Source organism: Sitodiplosis mosellana, unplaced genomic scaffold (assembly GCF_009176505.1).
Source record: "Sitodiplosis mosellana isolate CC-2019 unplaced genomic scaffold, AAFC_SMos_1.0 Smas_scaffold_5441, whole genome shotgun sequence".
Lineage (NCBI taxonomy): Eukaryota > Metazoa > Arthropoda > Insecta > Diptera > Cecidomyiidae > Sitodiplosis > Sitodiplosis mosellana.
In genome coordinates, this window is record NW_022600683.1 from 6,614 (window position 1) to 22,379 (window position 15,766).

General features: G+C 33.5%; 3 protein-coding genes across 5 annotated transcripts; 1 reads left to right on the top strand and 2 right to left on the bottom strand.

Moving 5' to 3' along the window:
* Positions 1–5,254: 5,254 nt before the first annotated feature.
* On the bottom strand, positions 5,255–6,137 carry LOC129572731 (leukocyte elastase inhibitor-like). The gene is made up of 2 exons (XM_055452768.1): positions 5,577–6,137; positions 5,255–5,502 (listed from the first exon to the last, which is right to left on the bottom strand). The coding sequence occupies exons 1-2, from the start codon at positions 5,931–5,933 to the stop codon at positions 5,266–5,268; spliced, it is 594 nt and encodes a 197-aa protein (XP_055308743.1). The 5' UTR covers positions 5,934–6,137; the 3' UTR covers positions 5,255–5,265.
* A 611-nt stretch (positions 6,138–6,748) lies between these two features.
* Positions 6,749–15,766, bottom strand: LOC129572730 (innexin inx4-like). 3 transcript variants are annotated; one of them, XM_055452767.1, is made up of 7 exons: positions 15,555–15,760; positions 15,212–15,474; positions 15,081–15,137; positions 14,898–15,008; positions 10,851–14,818; positions 10,637–10,785; positions 6,749–10,555 (listed from the first exon to the last, which is right to left on the bottom strand). In XM_055452767.1, the coding sequence occupies exons 5-7, from the start codon at positions 11,257–11,259 to the stop codon at positions 10,034–10,036; spliced, it is 1,080 nt and encodes a 359-aa protein (XP_055308742.1). In that variant the 5' UTR covers positions 11,260–14,818; positions 14,898–15,008; positions 15,081–15,137; positions 15,212–15,474; positions 15,555–15,760; the 3' UTR covers positions 6,749–10,033. The 3 variants fall into 3 exon arrangements, with proteins under 3 accessions (XP_055308742.1, XP_055308740.1, XP_055308741.1); XM_055452765.1 differs by having other exon boundaries at positions 15,212–15,766; XM_055452766.1 differs by lacking the exons at positions 14,898–15,008; positions 15,081–15,137; positions 15,212–15,474; positions 15,555–15,760 and having other exon boundaries at positions 10,637–10,776; positions 10,851–11,447.
* Positions 12,862–14,379, top strand: LOC129572732 (uncharacterized). Its single transcript, XM_055452770.1, has 2 exons — positions 12,862–13,090; positions 14,021–14,379. The coding sequence occupies exons 1-2, from the start codon at positions 12,862–12,864 to the stop codon at positions 14,377–14,379; spliced, it is 588 nt and encodes a 195-aa protein (XP_055308745.1).

The window sequence follows — 15,766 nt, forward strand, 5'->3', positions numbered from 1 at the left end:
TACATTTCATTAAAAAAAATGAATTTAAAAATTGATGATGATAATAACAATTTTTATTATAAATATTTATATTTGACATGCAAAAACAACAACAACAAAAACAAAAAGATGATTTCGCACATGCAGATCACCACTTACAGTTAGACATATAGACTAATATTAACTATTTATATTCGAATTTATTCAGATAATCAAACATAGCTACATAGTTCTATGGTTAAAAAAAATTAAATGTATCAAAATTTTCCAGTGTTGTATTTATAAAAACAATTTTCTACTTTTGAAACGATTTATGGGAGAAAATAAAATTGGTCGAAGGAATCATCCAAAATATTTTGCATTGAAAATTGAATAAATTTTATTCATAATTTGTTTTTTTTTAGTTTTTCAGAAATTTTCAGCTGTGTATATTTTTTCTTTGAAGTGAAAAAAATCACGCACACTATGATCATTACTTAATCGAATTTATATATGTTTTGTTCGATTTGCATTGTACATGATTCGATTTGAATGGGCAAGCGGAATAATGAAACGTAATTCTGTTTTCAAATGAAGTGCCTCTGAGAAAATTTTTCAGTAAAAAAGCCCCACAAAAATATTGTCTGATAAAAATTTGTATGAAAATCTTATTCAGACAATATTTTTGTGGGGCTTTTTTACTGAAAATTTTTCTCAGAGGCACTTCATTTAAAAACAGAATTACGTTTCATTATTCCGCTTGCCCATTCATTTGAGAGACAGAAAAAAAAATAATTTTCATTCAGAGTTTTGAACTCTCAATCATGGGTGTGTGAGTCAGCCGTTCTATCGTCTCGGCTATAGCCGATATAAAGGTAGACCGGTTCAATTCATTTATATGCCATTTCACATACAATCATATGCATTCAAAGCTCGTTTGTTTTGATTCGTATGAAAAAAAAGTATGTTTGGGGTTTTTTTTGTGTGTGAATGTAAAAGTGAATGAGTATTATCTTTTCCGTGTGTGAGAGAGAGAGAGAGAGAGAGAGAGAGAGAGAGAGAGTGAGAGAGAGGGAGAGAGAGAGAGATGTAGTATACAATCGAGCAAACGATTGAATGCGTGAGTGAGCGAGTGAGTGAATGATGTACGGTGTATGGGCTTCGCTGACGCACGCGCTTCCACTGCTACTGTATGGATGACGCAAGGACCTTGCGCCAGCCTTGCGTCAACCATGCGGTTGACGCAAGAGTTGCTGACGAATCCCCATTTTCCTACTACTGACAGTATAATAATACACGCACAGCAAAATATTTGAGTGTAAAGTGTACCCTTGAGTTAGGTTAATATAGCGGTTTCAACTATTTTAGGAGAATTTACACCGAATTTTGGGTAAAATGAGTTGTTTTCTATGCGTCTGTCCGAATGGCTACTGTTCATGTATGCACTAATACATTGGCATGCACTGGTGCCGAGTCTGTGAGTTTGTATATATTGTATAACCCGTTGAGTACAAAATTTACAATACATACAAGCTCACAGACTCGGCACCAGTGCGTGCCAATGTATTAGTGCGTACATGAACAGTAGCCATTCGGACAGACGCATAGAAAACAACTCATTTTACCCAAAATTCGGTGTAAATTCTCCTAAAATAGTTGAAACCGCTATATTAACCTAACTCAAGAGTATACTTTACACTCAAATGTTTTGCTGTGCGGGTTATTACAAAAGCATACTAAAACGTAACAAATTCGTACTAAATATAACCGTTGTTATAAATGGTACTTTTTGTTTATTTATTCTCTTTCGCAAACGAATTCGATCTTCTTAGGAATTCAATTAAATAACTTCAATTTACTGAACAAATAGATATACAGCGAATAAACAGCAATTTATTGGGTTGCACACACATTTTGTCCGCATAAAATGTTTCATTCAATTTGTATGCGTATTCCATTGCAATTTTTATTCAATTTCAATTAATTTTTTTGGTAAGGTTTTGTATATTTTTGGTTTGAAATTGTCATATTTTGGTAAGGATTTGGCATTTGGTTTAGTACGAATTTGGTTGGTTTTTGGTATGTATTTTGTATTTTTTAGTATGAAATTAGTAATTATTTAGTAAGAAATTGTTAATATTTTGGTATGAATTTGTATATATTTGGTATGAATTTGTATACATTTAGTACGAATTTGGTTATATTTAGTACGAATTTGTTACGTTTTAGTATGCTTTTGTAATAACCCATAATACACATTGAGAAAGACATTTAGCCTCTTTGTATCGTTTTTTAGCTAACATAGGGAGGGGAGAGAGAAGATTTGCTCGTCTTTCGTTTCTCGTTCTCATTCTCATTCAGACTCGGTCGCGTGCCACACAGCGAGACACTCTCTTGTTTTTCGTTCTCGCTCTCGCACACATATTCTTCCCATATGTTTCGCTCTCACTCTAACACACACGTTTTTCCTATGTTCCAGAACCGGCATTTTTATACTACTTATATACTGCACTTTCTCTCGTTCGTTCGTTCATATCTCTCCCCTCGTTCATAATACTACACACACGCACACCGAAATATGTGGCACGCGTACGACAACGACGACGACAACCAACGATGCTGCTGGTTGGTATTTAACGTTGGCCAATTTTAAAACATAGGAAATAACATTAGTGCCGATTAAAAACAGCAAATTGCTTTGTTTTAGAATCGGCTCTAATGTTATTTTCCTATGTTTTAGAACTGGCATTTTTATACTACTTAAAATAACCGAATGACTGTACTGTACGGCGATATAGCCGTACTATTCCTTGAAGAACACCTAATATTTAATGATGAAATAGGATTTATACGCATCGCGAACCCGTCAGATGAACTAATTTACACAAAATACGGAAAAACTTTCCATGCTAGTGGTTTTGGGGCCTGTGAATATAACAAATATAGGTGTTGCCTGCACTCTCTTGAGACACCTCTTGTTGATTGGAACTACTGTCATAGCGTATACGCCGCAACTATTGATGATGACGACGTAACCGAAAATAGTACATGTGATGGAAATGTTTTAAAAAAATACACAGCACAAGGCGATTCTGGAGGTCAGTTATAGAGTAAAAGTCATTCCAAATAAATCTGATTTTTTTCATTTATGAACTTTTAAGTAATATACATATTTTTTAATTGCAGGTTGTTTATTTTACAAGAGTGATGTTCAAGACGTAGTATGTGTGGGAATAATCTCGTGGGGAATAGGCTCGGAAGATAAGGCATGGCCTCAAGTTAATACTAAAGTAAACAATTACTATCATTGGATTATGGCACAATATGAAATGGTAAGGACAAATAGAAATATTTTTAAGTGTTCCATCGAAAATCTATTTTAATAGTCAAAAATTTTAAATTCAATTGTTTGTCTTTTTTTACAGTTTTCAAATTCCAGCCTGGATGAGGATTCAAATCAGAAGCCTACCGTCATAATAGAAACCCTAATAAACATTATCAAAAGTTGCATTATATTTCTAAAAAATGTCATGCAATATTGGAGGCCATCAATTAAAATTGTGAACGAAAAGATAATACCTTTTCTAAAAAATGACAAAAACTCATATTTTTTATCTATAATTGTTGTTATGAAACAACTTGTAAAGGTGATAATAAATAAAACGTCAACTATTTTCAAATAAGTTCAGTCGATTTTATATTTCTCTACACTTTTAAATAGTGTTTGTGTCATTAGCAAAGCTGTAGAGTCGGTTGAGTACGACAACAATTCATTATTTGACAACAAAGTAAGTATAAAGATTTTTCTAAGTCTAAATGCAAATATTTTTATAAAATATTTTCATCAATTTAAATTCAGTTTTAACCGTTTGAAAAATTCATTTTTGCGCATTCCTTCCGTGAATACAAAAAACAGATGAGCGTTTCTTAGTCGATATTTCACTGCTTCATGTGCCATCTATTTTTCTCTTCCACACTCAAAAGAGGCAACCTAGCGTTTCAACTATAGCACATACAAGCATTTCTTATCGTGAATACAATACAGATGGGCATTTTAGTGTGTGCGGTGTTATGTATTATTTCCTCTTTCGCACTCAATAGCGATGAACTATCATTTTAACTGTGTCACATACAAACGTTCTGACTAATTTCTCTCACTCTCTTTCTTCGCTCGATTCACGCGCTCAAAAAACGATTCCGTTCGTGGGCAAGTATAAAAAACAATCACACTGTTTACATGTATTACTGAGTGTGAGATTGTGTTTTTTTTAACCATTGCATTTTGTGTCTCTTCTCCACACCAGAATATTCGTTTATTTCACGTATAGAATTTGTTTCGAATGTTTTTTCTATTTGATGAAATTAATTCATTTTTAGAATGAGGACGTGAGACATTTTTAGTCCCCGTGAAAATTTTCCGGCTATTGATGTTGAGCCGAAAAAAGCCTTAACACATTGTCATTGTTCGTAGTACTAAGCCCAATCAAACGACCAACCGAAGGGTTGAATAATGAATCGAAGTTGAATAAACGAAAACGATAAACGGATGAAGTTAAAGATGGAGCGTCCCCGTGAAAATTCTATGATTTTATTTTACGAATTGTCAAATTTATCTCCCAGTTCGTCAAATTTATTTCAATTTTTGTCAAATTCTACACCTTTCAAGCATTGAAGAGGACGATCAGACGTGAATACGAAAGCCGAAACGCAAATCGCAATGAGGATCGGTAGTGTTTCCGTGACAAGTACAAAAGAAAAATGGAACAGCTACTATCAACGAAATTCGAGGTTTTTAATTTTTTTTGTTTGGCATTGAAAATGATTGTTTGTGGAGTTTCCTAATTCTAACGAAAATCATGCATTGTCCAGTAATAATCCAAAAAAAGAATATTCGTATCTCAACGTAAATAAATCGAATTTTATTGTTTGTATTTCATAATTGTGAAATTGTGAGGAGAGCGTGTTGAAACTGAAACACAATTTCATTGCATAGCTCACATGCACAATAACCAAGCACTTTATAAAATAATCTGTTTTATACTTGCATTTAGCACACAAGTATTTTGATTTACTTATGCGCATTTAGTTCTGCCTTTACAACTACAGACAAATGATATGATTTTACATGTTTATTGGAACTTTTTGATGTGACCACTCAGGATTGGAATTTTGTTCTCTTAATCCCAAACGTAATAGACAAACGGATGATCAGCATAAAACGTTGCTTGTACTCCACTTTTAGACCGCGCAACACCCCCTTTAAATTAAAAAAATTTATATACATATATTTTCGGTGTCTCAGGAATATTATATTGTAATGCTTGACATGTTCCATATTTTTGCTGAAGCAAGATGATTTCTCTCTCTTTTTGCAGTACGGGCAAAATGTGAATAAAAATTACCTCCAGCTGCAGCACCTTCGGTGCATTCTTCATTTATCTCAATGAACGCCTTATGGATTACATCACTGATATAAAGTGGTTCCGTTGCATCAAGTAGACCACTTAAATCAGCCGTTTTTTTAAACATATCACCTATTCCCAACTAAATGAAAAAGCTAACTAATATCGGTTTGATTCCAAATATCGGTAAAAATATGAAGGCATTTCAATACGTACATTTATCAGTATGTCATTCATACGAATTTCAGTTTCTGCTTTGAATTTCGGAATTTTAACATTGATTTTCGTAATTTGCATTTGATCAAAAACTGTTGCAATATCATAGTTCTTCAATCGGGACTCTAATTCAGTTAATCCTGTTCGGTTGTTCGGTAAAATGATCAAAAATGTAAAATTTGAATTGCCGTAAGTGATTTCAAGTGCTTTAGCGTCCAGTTCATTCAAATATCCAAAATTAAAATCCATTTTTTCCATATGCAATGAGTCGACCCACACTGAATCCGTTTCGTTGAAATAAAATTCTATTTTCCGTGGATCATATCTTGGAAATGCAAGTAGCGTTAATATGTACATTTCGTCCACACATAGGTATCAAAGGGGGGTTCCATTCAGTACAAAATGCATCGAGGGGAGAAGAGAGAAGTAAGAATCAAAAAATATTCACATGCGTGAGGGAAAAAGATATTTCCCCATCATTGCATCGAGTGCGCACGCATGCGCATGTTTTTCTTTCTCCTCCACAACAACTTTCCGCACATGGAAAATGAACTACCTATGGTTGAATATGTACATTTCATCCTGTTGCGTGCAAGTAAAAAAATGTAAATTTAAACATTCAAATTTTTGTTACAAGTGCTTTTGTTTGAAATAAGTGAAGTGTGAAACTAAATCATGAACAATTTTGAAAATTTTAATAAAAAACTCAAAGAAGAGGCTGATAAAAGAAACCTTTTCGATGGTGAAAGAATCACAGTTAGTGACTGGATGTTTCAGTTGAAATATATCTACGACAATGAATATAATATTTGGTCAGATTTTGAAAGGGTATATGAAAAGGTGCTCCCTATTTATCGCTTATTGCAAGATATTGGTGAATCAAGAAGAATCACTATGAAGATATTTCTTAATAAATATCTAGCAAGAACAAAGGTAGTAAACACATGGTAGTAAACATAAGTCATGATTTTGGATGGTGATACGAATCTCTTCAGATTCACCAAGAGAATTAGTATACGGTGTGTATGTGTGAAATTCCTTTTTTATAATTGAAACATCTTGAGCAGCATTTGCTGTGATATTCAACATTGTTGAAATCTATGTTTATATTCAACGTTTTTGTTTCAATTTAAGTCCAAGTCCTTCCAAAAATTTCACGTTTTTCTTTGAAATTTGTTTCTTTTTTCTTGGTACTTTTGATTTTTTTGATCCTTCTCCCACAATGCTTCCCTTCGAATAAGGAGACTTTTTTCCTTTACGTGCATTTTTATAGGTTTTTTTCATGCTTTTTCTTCCACTTTTATGAGCTTTTTTCCTACTTTTTTTTTCACTTGTTAAACCTTTCGAGTTCATATTCGGATTAGTGTCAGTGCTATGGCGGTGATGGTAGATTAACATGTTAAAGTACTTTTTTTAGATGATGTTGGTTCTCTCTGGATATTTATTCGACAGATGACATCAGCATTGTGAACATCTAACAATTTATTGTTGATATCAACAATGGAAATCTGAATGGAGTGCAAATTTTTGGATTTAATCGGAAAATAGTTGAGATTTTTCGGACTATCCACCAGTATTTGACCTTTCATATACGATGTACTAGTAGCAAACTGATGAATTGTATGTCGTCGCTCCCCATTTATATACGAACCAGAAATTATATCACAATTAATGCGTACAACATCTGATTCAGCAATTTTTGTCAAACCCGCATTGTCTTTGGTTTTGATAATTAAATCGAGAAACGCGCAGCTATAATCATAACCCTCATCGAGTATGATTTCAGGTAAAAAATAACATTGAAGCACAGATGAGGTATTGGAAAAAGTAATTGTATGCAACGATGTCATAGCAACAACTGAACTGTTATTAACATGAGACATTTATCTTTATATGTTTTCGCCTTGTTTTTTGTTCGGGAATTTCTTCCCAAAATACAATCGAACACAATCGATACCCAATTCTATTTTGCAAAGAAATAATTTAACACTAATTAACCATGATATAAGTAAAGCAACGAAGCGTTCACCGATTTGCGAATCTTTCGCATATATACGTCTAATTGCGCTCAATATTAGTACTTTATCTGCTATACATCGGGAATTTAGATCTTTGCTCTCTGCATAAGCTATGTCATGCTCCATGCATGCACAATCTAATTTGTTTATACCAACGTCATTGTGCGTGAAATGAGCAGTCAAATTGGTATTCGGTCCGCAGTAATTGTAACCTCTAATGTGTATTTCAGGAAGCTTTTCTAGCATACGATCGATGAAACCTAATTTGTTGTTAGACGACATTTTTTCAGAGTTCTTTCGATAAGAGTGTTAAAGTTTAAAATAAATTGTCGTCTTTTATATAAAAAGCGTTCATTCATCATCAAGATGCGTTTCACTAAACAACCAATCGATATTCCCATTGTGAATATGGATGAACGCACATCTCTAAAATCATCTAAAACGAAGCGTCATAGTGAACTTTTCCCGAACAATTTACGTTGCATCATAGCAGGTTAGTTGTAGTAGTAGGTAGTATAGTAAACAAAATACCACACATATTTATTTGATGTATTACTATTCCTTAGGACCCTCTGGCGGAGGTAAAACGAATGTTCTCATCAGTTTGATTGAGAGCGAACATGGATTGAAATTTGAGAATTTATACTTGTATAGTAAAACATTAGATCAAAGTAAATACAAATACTTGTGTGAAATGTTGCGATCGATTAAAGAGATTGGTTGCTATACTTTCACCGCATCTGAAAATGTCATCGAAACTAATCAGATGAAAAAAAATTCTCTCATTGTATTTGATGATGTGATTAATGATCATGACATAAATAAAACAACGGTGCGTGATATTTTCACACTCGGACGACATCGTGACCTCGATGTGATTTACATCGTTCAGAGTTACACTAAACTTAACAAGCATCTTATTCGAGATAATTGCAATTTCGTCATTCTATTCAGACAAGATGACCTTAATTTAAAGCATGTTTACAATGATTTCGGTGTAAATGCTGATATGAAGTTTGAGCAATTTCGAGAGCTTTGTTTGGAATGCTGGCGCGCACCTTTTGGTTTCGTTTGTATTTCTCCCGAAAATGAAAATAACTCTGGTCGCTATCGAAAAAATTTCAATGAATATCTGCAAATTCATATATAAAGAGTTGTGGATACGGATACGCGAATTTATTTTTAAATAAATTGAATAAGAGAATATTGATAAAATCAATCGAGAATAATGAATCAGGATAGTAAGTCAAAATTAACTGTGACGCGAAATGTTATCAGAAATAAATTTAAAAAAGCATATACGAATCGTCTTGAAAATGAAGATGATTTGAATCATGCAATGAAACCTCTCATGATAACAACCGGGAATGAATATAAAACTCATTCTACATCAATTGAACAACAACAACAACAACAGCAGCATCAAAAACATGACCCGAATACGCTTTGTGCTATTTTAAGAATACTAGTATTAGCATCATCACACAAGTTTGATGATAAGGCACGCATGCAGCAGATAAAAACAATTCTAAATGAGTTGCGTGACCTAGAAATAATAATATAAATGGAAATCGGTTCAATTTGAATTTCAACAATCAGTTGCATTTTGATCAGCACATCATCGCATTTTCGGTTTGTTAAAAAGTGTAACATTGTGAAATTTATTTTTGTGTTATAAATATGGTACTAAAGTGTATATTTACACTTGTGCTTATTACCATCGTAATTCTGCAAATCATTGAAGTCGAATCAACATTATCATCATCGACTGTTGTTAAAGTTAGAAGAACACAATCTATGGGAGGATTGCGCAACATTGAACTTGAATCATTGGAACCAATAGCAAGTACATCATCAGCGATTCAACCAGAGACGGATTTTCATCATCATCGTCAAGAGAAACCTTTCATGGAAAGAGAATCGACAAAGAACGTTCGTTTTGGTGGTTCTGCAGCTTTGATTGATCCGATCGCTGAGACACATGGTGAGCGGTTGGATCCAAGAAGACATGGAGTATTTGCCCGAATGAGAAACATAGCGCTTCAATATGGATCGGCTGCATTTGTTGGATCTGCTATCGGTGCTGCTGTTGGTGGATTAGGAGCTCGACATGTTTCATTTCCTATGAATCAAATAGATACAACTACAACTACAACCCATCCAACTCAAACAGAATCTGATGATATAAGAAATCCCTTTGGAACTACCAAATAAAAAAAAACAATTCTGGTTTTGTTTTGAAACATGTATATTTGAAATAGAAATTCTTAAATAAAATTTGTGAAACAAGAATAAATTGAATTGTCTAGTTTTTTATTTTAAATTGCATTTGCAAGTGTGAGGGTGAGGGTGAGTGACAATGACAATTACATTTTTTTGGTTGATACGGAGATAGACCTTTTAGTTCAGTAGCGTGCCTGTTATTTTTGTTGTTGTTGTTTAAGTCGTTTCATCCAAATCATCCATATTGACATTTTGATTTGCTAATTCAGACATCAATTCAACAAATGTGTCTGGGCTAGTATTCCTAGCAATTTGATTTAGCACAAAGAAATGTCCTAAATGTGCTTCGCATGAAGCATCTAATATTACTTTATGTGAAATACTTTTCATAGTTTTTTCACATAAAATATAAATACGTGCTTTTTTACTAGTTGTTATTAAAATCCAATGAAGTAAATTCAAAATGGATATGGTCATTTGAAGAATGTACCATATCCATACAATAATAAATATTTTTTGGTTTACTACATTTAATGATAGTAAACAAAGTGCATCTAATTGTTGATTCGAACCGGATGGACCATAAGGTTCGAAAGAACATTTTGCTAATCTCGGAAATATAAGTTCACTGTGGAACATCCACATTTTTGAGTCCCCTGTCACCAGAGCCAAAATCGCCTGATGGTAGTGATTCCAAAATCCTGGTATGATGATGTTCAATGTCATAATATTGAGGAGCTGAAAATAAAGAAAACATTTGTTAGATATAAAAAAAAATAAAATTTTTGTAAATATTTTAATTTTCTGAAGAATACTCACGATTAAAACACTGCAAAGTATGTTGAGTGCAATGAAATATTGCACATACTTCATGTGTAAACGATCTACATATTTGCTGCGAAAATATGCCATGATCTGTTTCTTCTTGCGATTCCATGTTTCCTCTTTAAAGGTTGAATCTATTTCATCTATTTCATGGAAAAATTTTATTTTTTTTTAATATTGTTCAATTATATTGAAAATTTGATCGTACCAATTTCAGTGCATATCTTATGCATTAATCCTCCTTCAAGTTGTGTCCACAGATAGGCTGGTGTATGCAACACACATGCTCCCAGAACAAACAACAGAGAAATCCATTGGTAGTATCGTTGATACACTTTATTCTCTTCCGATGGGTTGAAGCAGTTGTTTGTTTGGTTTTTGCATGTGTATGTTCCGAAGGACCAGCAAAAATTATCCATAATCGCCTTCCGTCCATTTCCGCTCGAATCAGGATAACAATCAATCGATGTTCGTAGTATGTCCATTGTTGTCAACAATGTTGCGAAAAACAATAACAGAATAGGTGTGAATTTTGTGTTTATAATAAAAAAAAAATCTGATGTGGTTAAGCTTTCAACTTTAACCAAATTTAAAATCGACACAAACGATTTATACATTTTTAGAAGCACAAGCACAATTTTGAAATGAGTCTTAAAAACACGAACACGAATGATCAAGAGCGACAACAAATTGAAACTAACTGCACATTGAATCAAAGTGTTTTTGATTTGTTTAACCGCTTTATATATATGTTACCGAGGGACTGAGAAATAAAAATAATCACAATTCATGTATGATAACCGAACATAATTCCAAGAAAAAATCAAACTATGAACTCTATGAACTCTATGAACTTGCAAATCAAAAAATTAATTTAAAAATCACACATTTGGCAGCATTGTTTTTTCTTTTTACGAGGTCTTAATACACGCCGACATGGTTGCTGCTTTTCTATTTTTTCTATTTTCCATCTTTGATACTCTATTTCTGAAACAGGATTCAATTCTAAACTATGGAAAAATTCAATTTTTTTAATTATTTCACTCATTTTTGTATTAAGTTCACTTTCACTTTCACTTTGCTGTCAATGAAACTGCTGAGAACAAGACAATGAAAGAATCAGTTTTAACTTTTCCAAGTAAAGCCAAAACTCGCGATAGATTCGTTGAAATTGCGTGAGGATATTAAAAAATGAATGCGTGGGAATATTTTCACATATCATGTGAAATGAGTACATTAACTCGAACATTTCTGAATAGTCCAATTTTCATAGTTCATGTCAAGTGAACATCAATATATTTGATTCTTTGGAAATAAAACCGGTGGCATGCAAAGGTTTTGTGCTATACGAGGTAAATTGTCAAAATGCCGCCCGAAAAAAAAATTTTTGAAGAGAAAAATATGAAATCCATTGCAATTTTGCCGCCCCAGAATAAAAATGCTGCCCTCAGAAGTTTCGGAAGTTTGGTTTGATAACCGCCTTCGTGTTTGTCATTACCTGGCAAGTTTGCTAGACTCTAAATCTGCAATTTGCATGAAACATGAAAGAAGTACCATAAGTTGCCCATGTGTGTAAAGCAAAGAAAATTGACGCTTCAAATGTGATTTGATTGTTGCGAACGCTACGTCCAAATGTGTATTATATAGGCTACGGTCCATGGACTAGACAATTGTCGATGCACAGTTGCACAGAGCTCACAAAACAATCATTTCTTTGCTCAATTCGGTCTTATTCGAAGTAAAGCATTCTGATCTGAATGCTGAAAATCGATAATGAAACAAAGCGAGAGAGAGAGAGAGGTGAGAGAAGCGCGATGATAAAATGAATTGGAAAAAATAAATTTCTATCGAGAATTGTAGAGAGCAAGATCGTTGCTCTAAAGATTACCGAAGAGCGATAAATATCAAGACTCTGAAAACAGAACAGAAGCAATATCACAACAGATGTGTTCGAGTTTAATTTTTTTTAAATAACAAAATTGCATCTGATTTGTTGAGAATTCTGCATTATTTTTAATTCAAGTTTAGAGTTGAGTTGAATCAAACGTCTCTTTTTTGTAAATTCAGACAATATAGAAATTAAAATGAAAGTGTCAATGATAATATTCTGTTTATTCGCGGTTATATTTGCGCTTCAAATATTTCAAAATGAAGCATTTATATCTATCAATATCGACCCGGAAGATCTACATCGCGTAAACGATTTTTTTCAAGATATAATGAATATTAACGATCTAATGCCAACACACGTTCCACGGAATAAGAATATGATAGTGAGACTTGTGAAAAATGGAATTAATGCGAGTATTCAATTAATAGGTGTCATGATGGCTCTAGTGGGTGCAAACCTTATCACATCTTATTTAACTCCTGTTCCTGTTGAACAACAACAACAGCTTTTCTTTTCGGTTACAGCTGTCTATCAATTACCTGGTCTGGTCTGGTCTGGTCTGTAAATTGCATGACATGATTTTTTGTAATTTAAATATACATGCAATAAAAAAGATTATTGACCTGCCTATTCTTATTGATAACCACATGTGGTGTGTTTTATTATATTTGATATGAATGGTTCTGTGTATATTTAAATTAATTTCCAATGTGGGATTTTTCGAACCTTAGATTGACCAGATTGGCTAGCAATGAGCATGAGAAATGCAATTCAGTTTTCATATGACTTTGACCAGAGCAAGAGCAAGTTATAATGAAATTTTTTAGAGAGTTTTTTTATCTTGGGATTTTCGCAGAAATGGAAGGTTATTATGAAGATCCTTCACACAAAGTTGACAATCATTTTATTAGAGTGGATGATTTCATGGAAGCATTGGAAAGTAGTTTTCCAATTCGCGAAGCAGATTCAAGAAGTGAATTCGTAAAAACTATGTTTGCTAAATTCAATGAGGTGCGAAAAACATATTTGAATTTCGGTGAAATATTGGTGATTATAAATAGCATCGATGATTGTAAATTCAATACAATCAATAGTGTGGATGATGCTAAAGAAATTTCCAAATGCGTCTATTGGGCATTCCAGGAGTGGAAATCGGACTGGAAAACAATAGATGCATGAAAAGCATAAAAATTTGGTAAGCATTGAAAAGAAAAGCAAGCGTTTCTTTGCAAAGGAAAAGCAAACGTTTTTTCTTTCGTTAGCGATAAAAATATTTTTTCATTCGTTCTTGGCATTTAAACAGAAAATGACGAAAATAAATTTGAACATTCCCAATCTTAACAACGTGAGAATACAAATAAATCACGATGATCGAGGAAGAGATGTTTTTTCATTCCTCCGAGTTTTAAAATTGATTGGATATTTTGTGTTAATCATTTTTTTGGTGATATTCGGTATCTTTGTTGGTTTTTATTTTGCGAATATAGAAGCGAAAACAGCGGTGGTGCCATCAACAACAAAACCAGAAACATCTACATCGACGGTAAAACCAGAATCATCGACAACAACGACAGTGAAAACGGAAACATCGACCACGACAGTGAAACCAGAAACACCAGCAACAACATCCACCACCAGCGATATATGGAATCCTATGCCCTTGAATTCAGAATCGAAAACAACAGTGGTGCCATCGACAACAAAACTTGAGACATCTACATCGATGGTAAAACCAGAATCATCGACAACAACGATAGTGAAAACGGAAACATCGACCACGACAGTGAAACGAGAAACACCGGCAACAACATCCACCACCAGCGATATATGGAACCCTATGCCTTGATTTAATTAATATGATTGTCTGGTTCAAAGATTGAATAAAAAAAAAAATTAATGTACATTGTTTGTTTTTTTATCATTGCAAAACAATTTGCATTGGCAGATAGAGAGCTGAGCAATAGCGCATTGAAAACGAAACAAAAAAATGTGAGCGAATTCACTCGGTTCTGTGCACCAGTTGAAATGCTCACACTGTGTAGAAAAGTTGGTGGCAAATACGAAAAACATATACAAACAATTTGCATTGGCAGATATAGAGCGAGAGAGAGAATAACATTTAATGTAATCAGTCAAATAGCGAGTGAGTTAAATACACAGAGTTTTTTTTCCTTGTTTTCACTGCACTGTTTTATTTTTTTTATTTTCATTGGTCTAACAATTTAATTAAACATTTTATTGTTTGTATTATTGTGACTTATGTTTTCTCGACTCGTAGCAGCAATCTGAAATGGAAGAAAAAAAAATGATTAAAATCTCATTGAAAAAAAATTAAATATGCATATTTGAATAAATTTTTTTTACCACTTTAGTGCTCATATTTTGAGCGACGTAGAACGACGACCTCCAATTTCTCCATTTGGTTTTCGTTTTCTCCCATCGTTTCGTAGAGCTGATACAGTGCGTAACAGCCACCTGAAAATGAAAGAAAAAATTGAAATTTGAAAAATGATGGAAAAAAAGGAAATTTGCCTTTCAGCAACTTACCAAACATTCCAAGTGTGATTGGAATTTTTCCATAGATAAATCTGATTAATCTAAAGACTAGGTTGAAAGAAAGAAAAAATTGAAATTTGAAAATGAAAGAAAAAATTGAAATTTGCATTTCAGCGACTTACCAAACAATCCAAGTATGATTGGAATTTTCCCACAGATGAAACTGATTAATCCAAAGACTCTGCTAGTAATTCCGGTTCTGGGTGGTTGTAGTTCCCTTTGTGATGATGGCGGTAGTAGGACTTCCATTTGTGATGGTGTTGGTTGGTCTTCCACAGGTGGAATTTGTTGAATTTCGTTGATTTCAGTTGGTCCGATCGATAATGTCAATGGTTGTTTTTTCGAGCGTTGGAAAATTCTCTTGAAACAATTGCTAGGACTCGGCCTTTCTCGCGATGAGTTTGACGAGCAGGTACTGGTTAGTGAAAATGAATCCACTTCTTTTGACATTGATCTTGTTCTTACCATAATGTCCAACATTTGTCTGCTTCGCACTTGTTTGAAATGACACTTTATTTTCAAATTTATTGACACGATTATTGAAAAAGAATACTCGATTATTTTCAACATTCGCGTAATGTATTGAAAAGGGAGAGCAAGTATTGCGTGACAATTATCACATGTGCATGGGGAAAGTTGTTGTGGAGGAGAAAGAAAAACATGCGCATGCGTGCGCA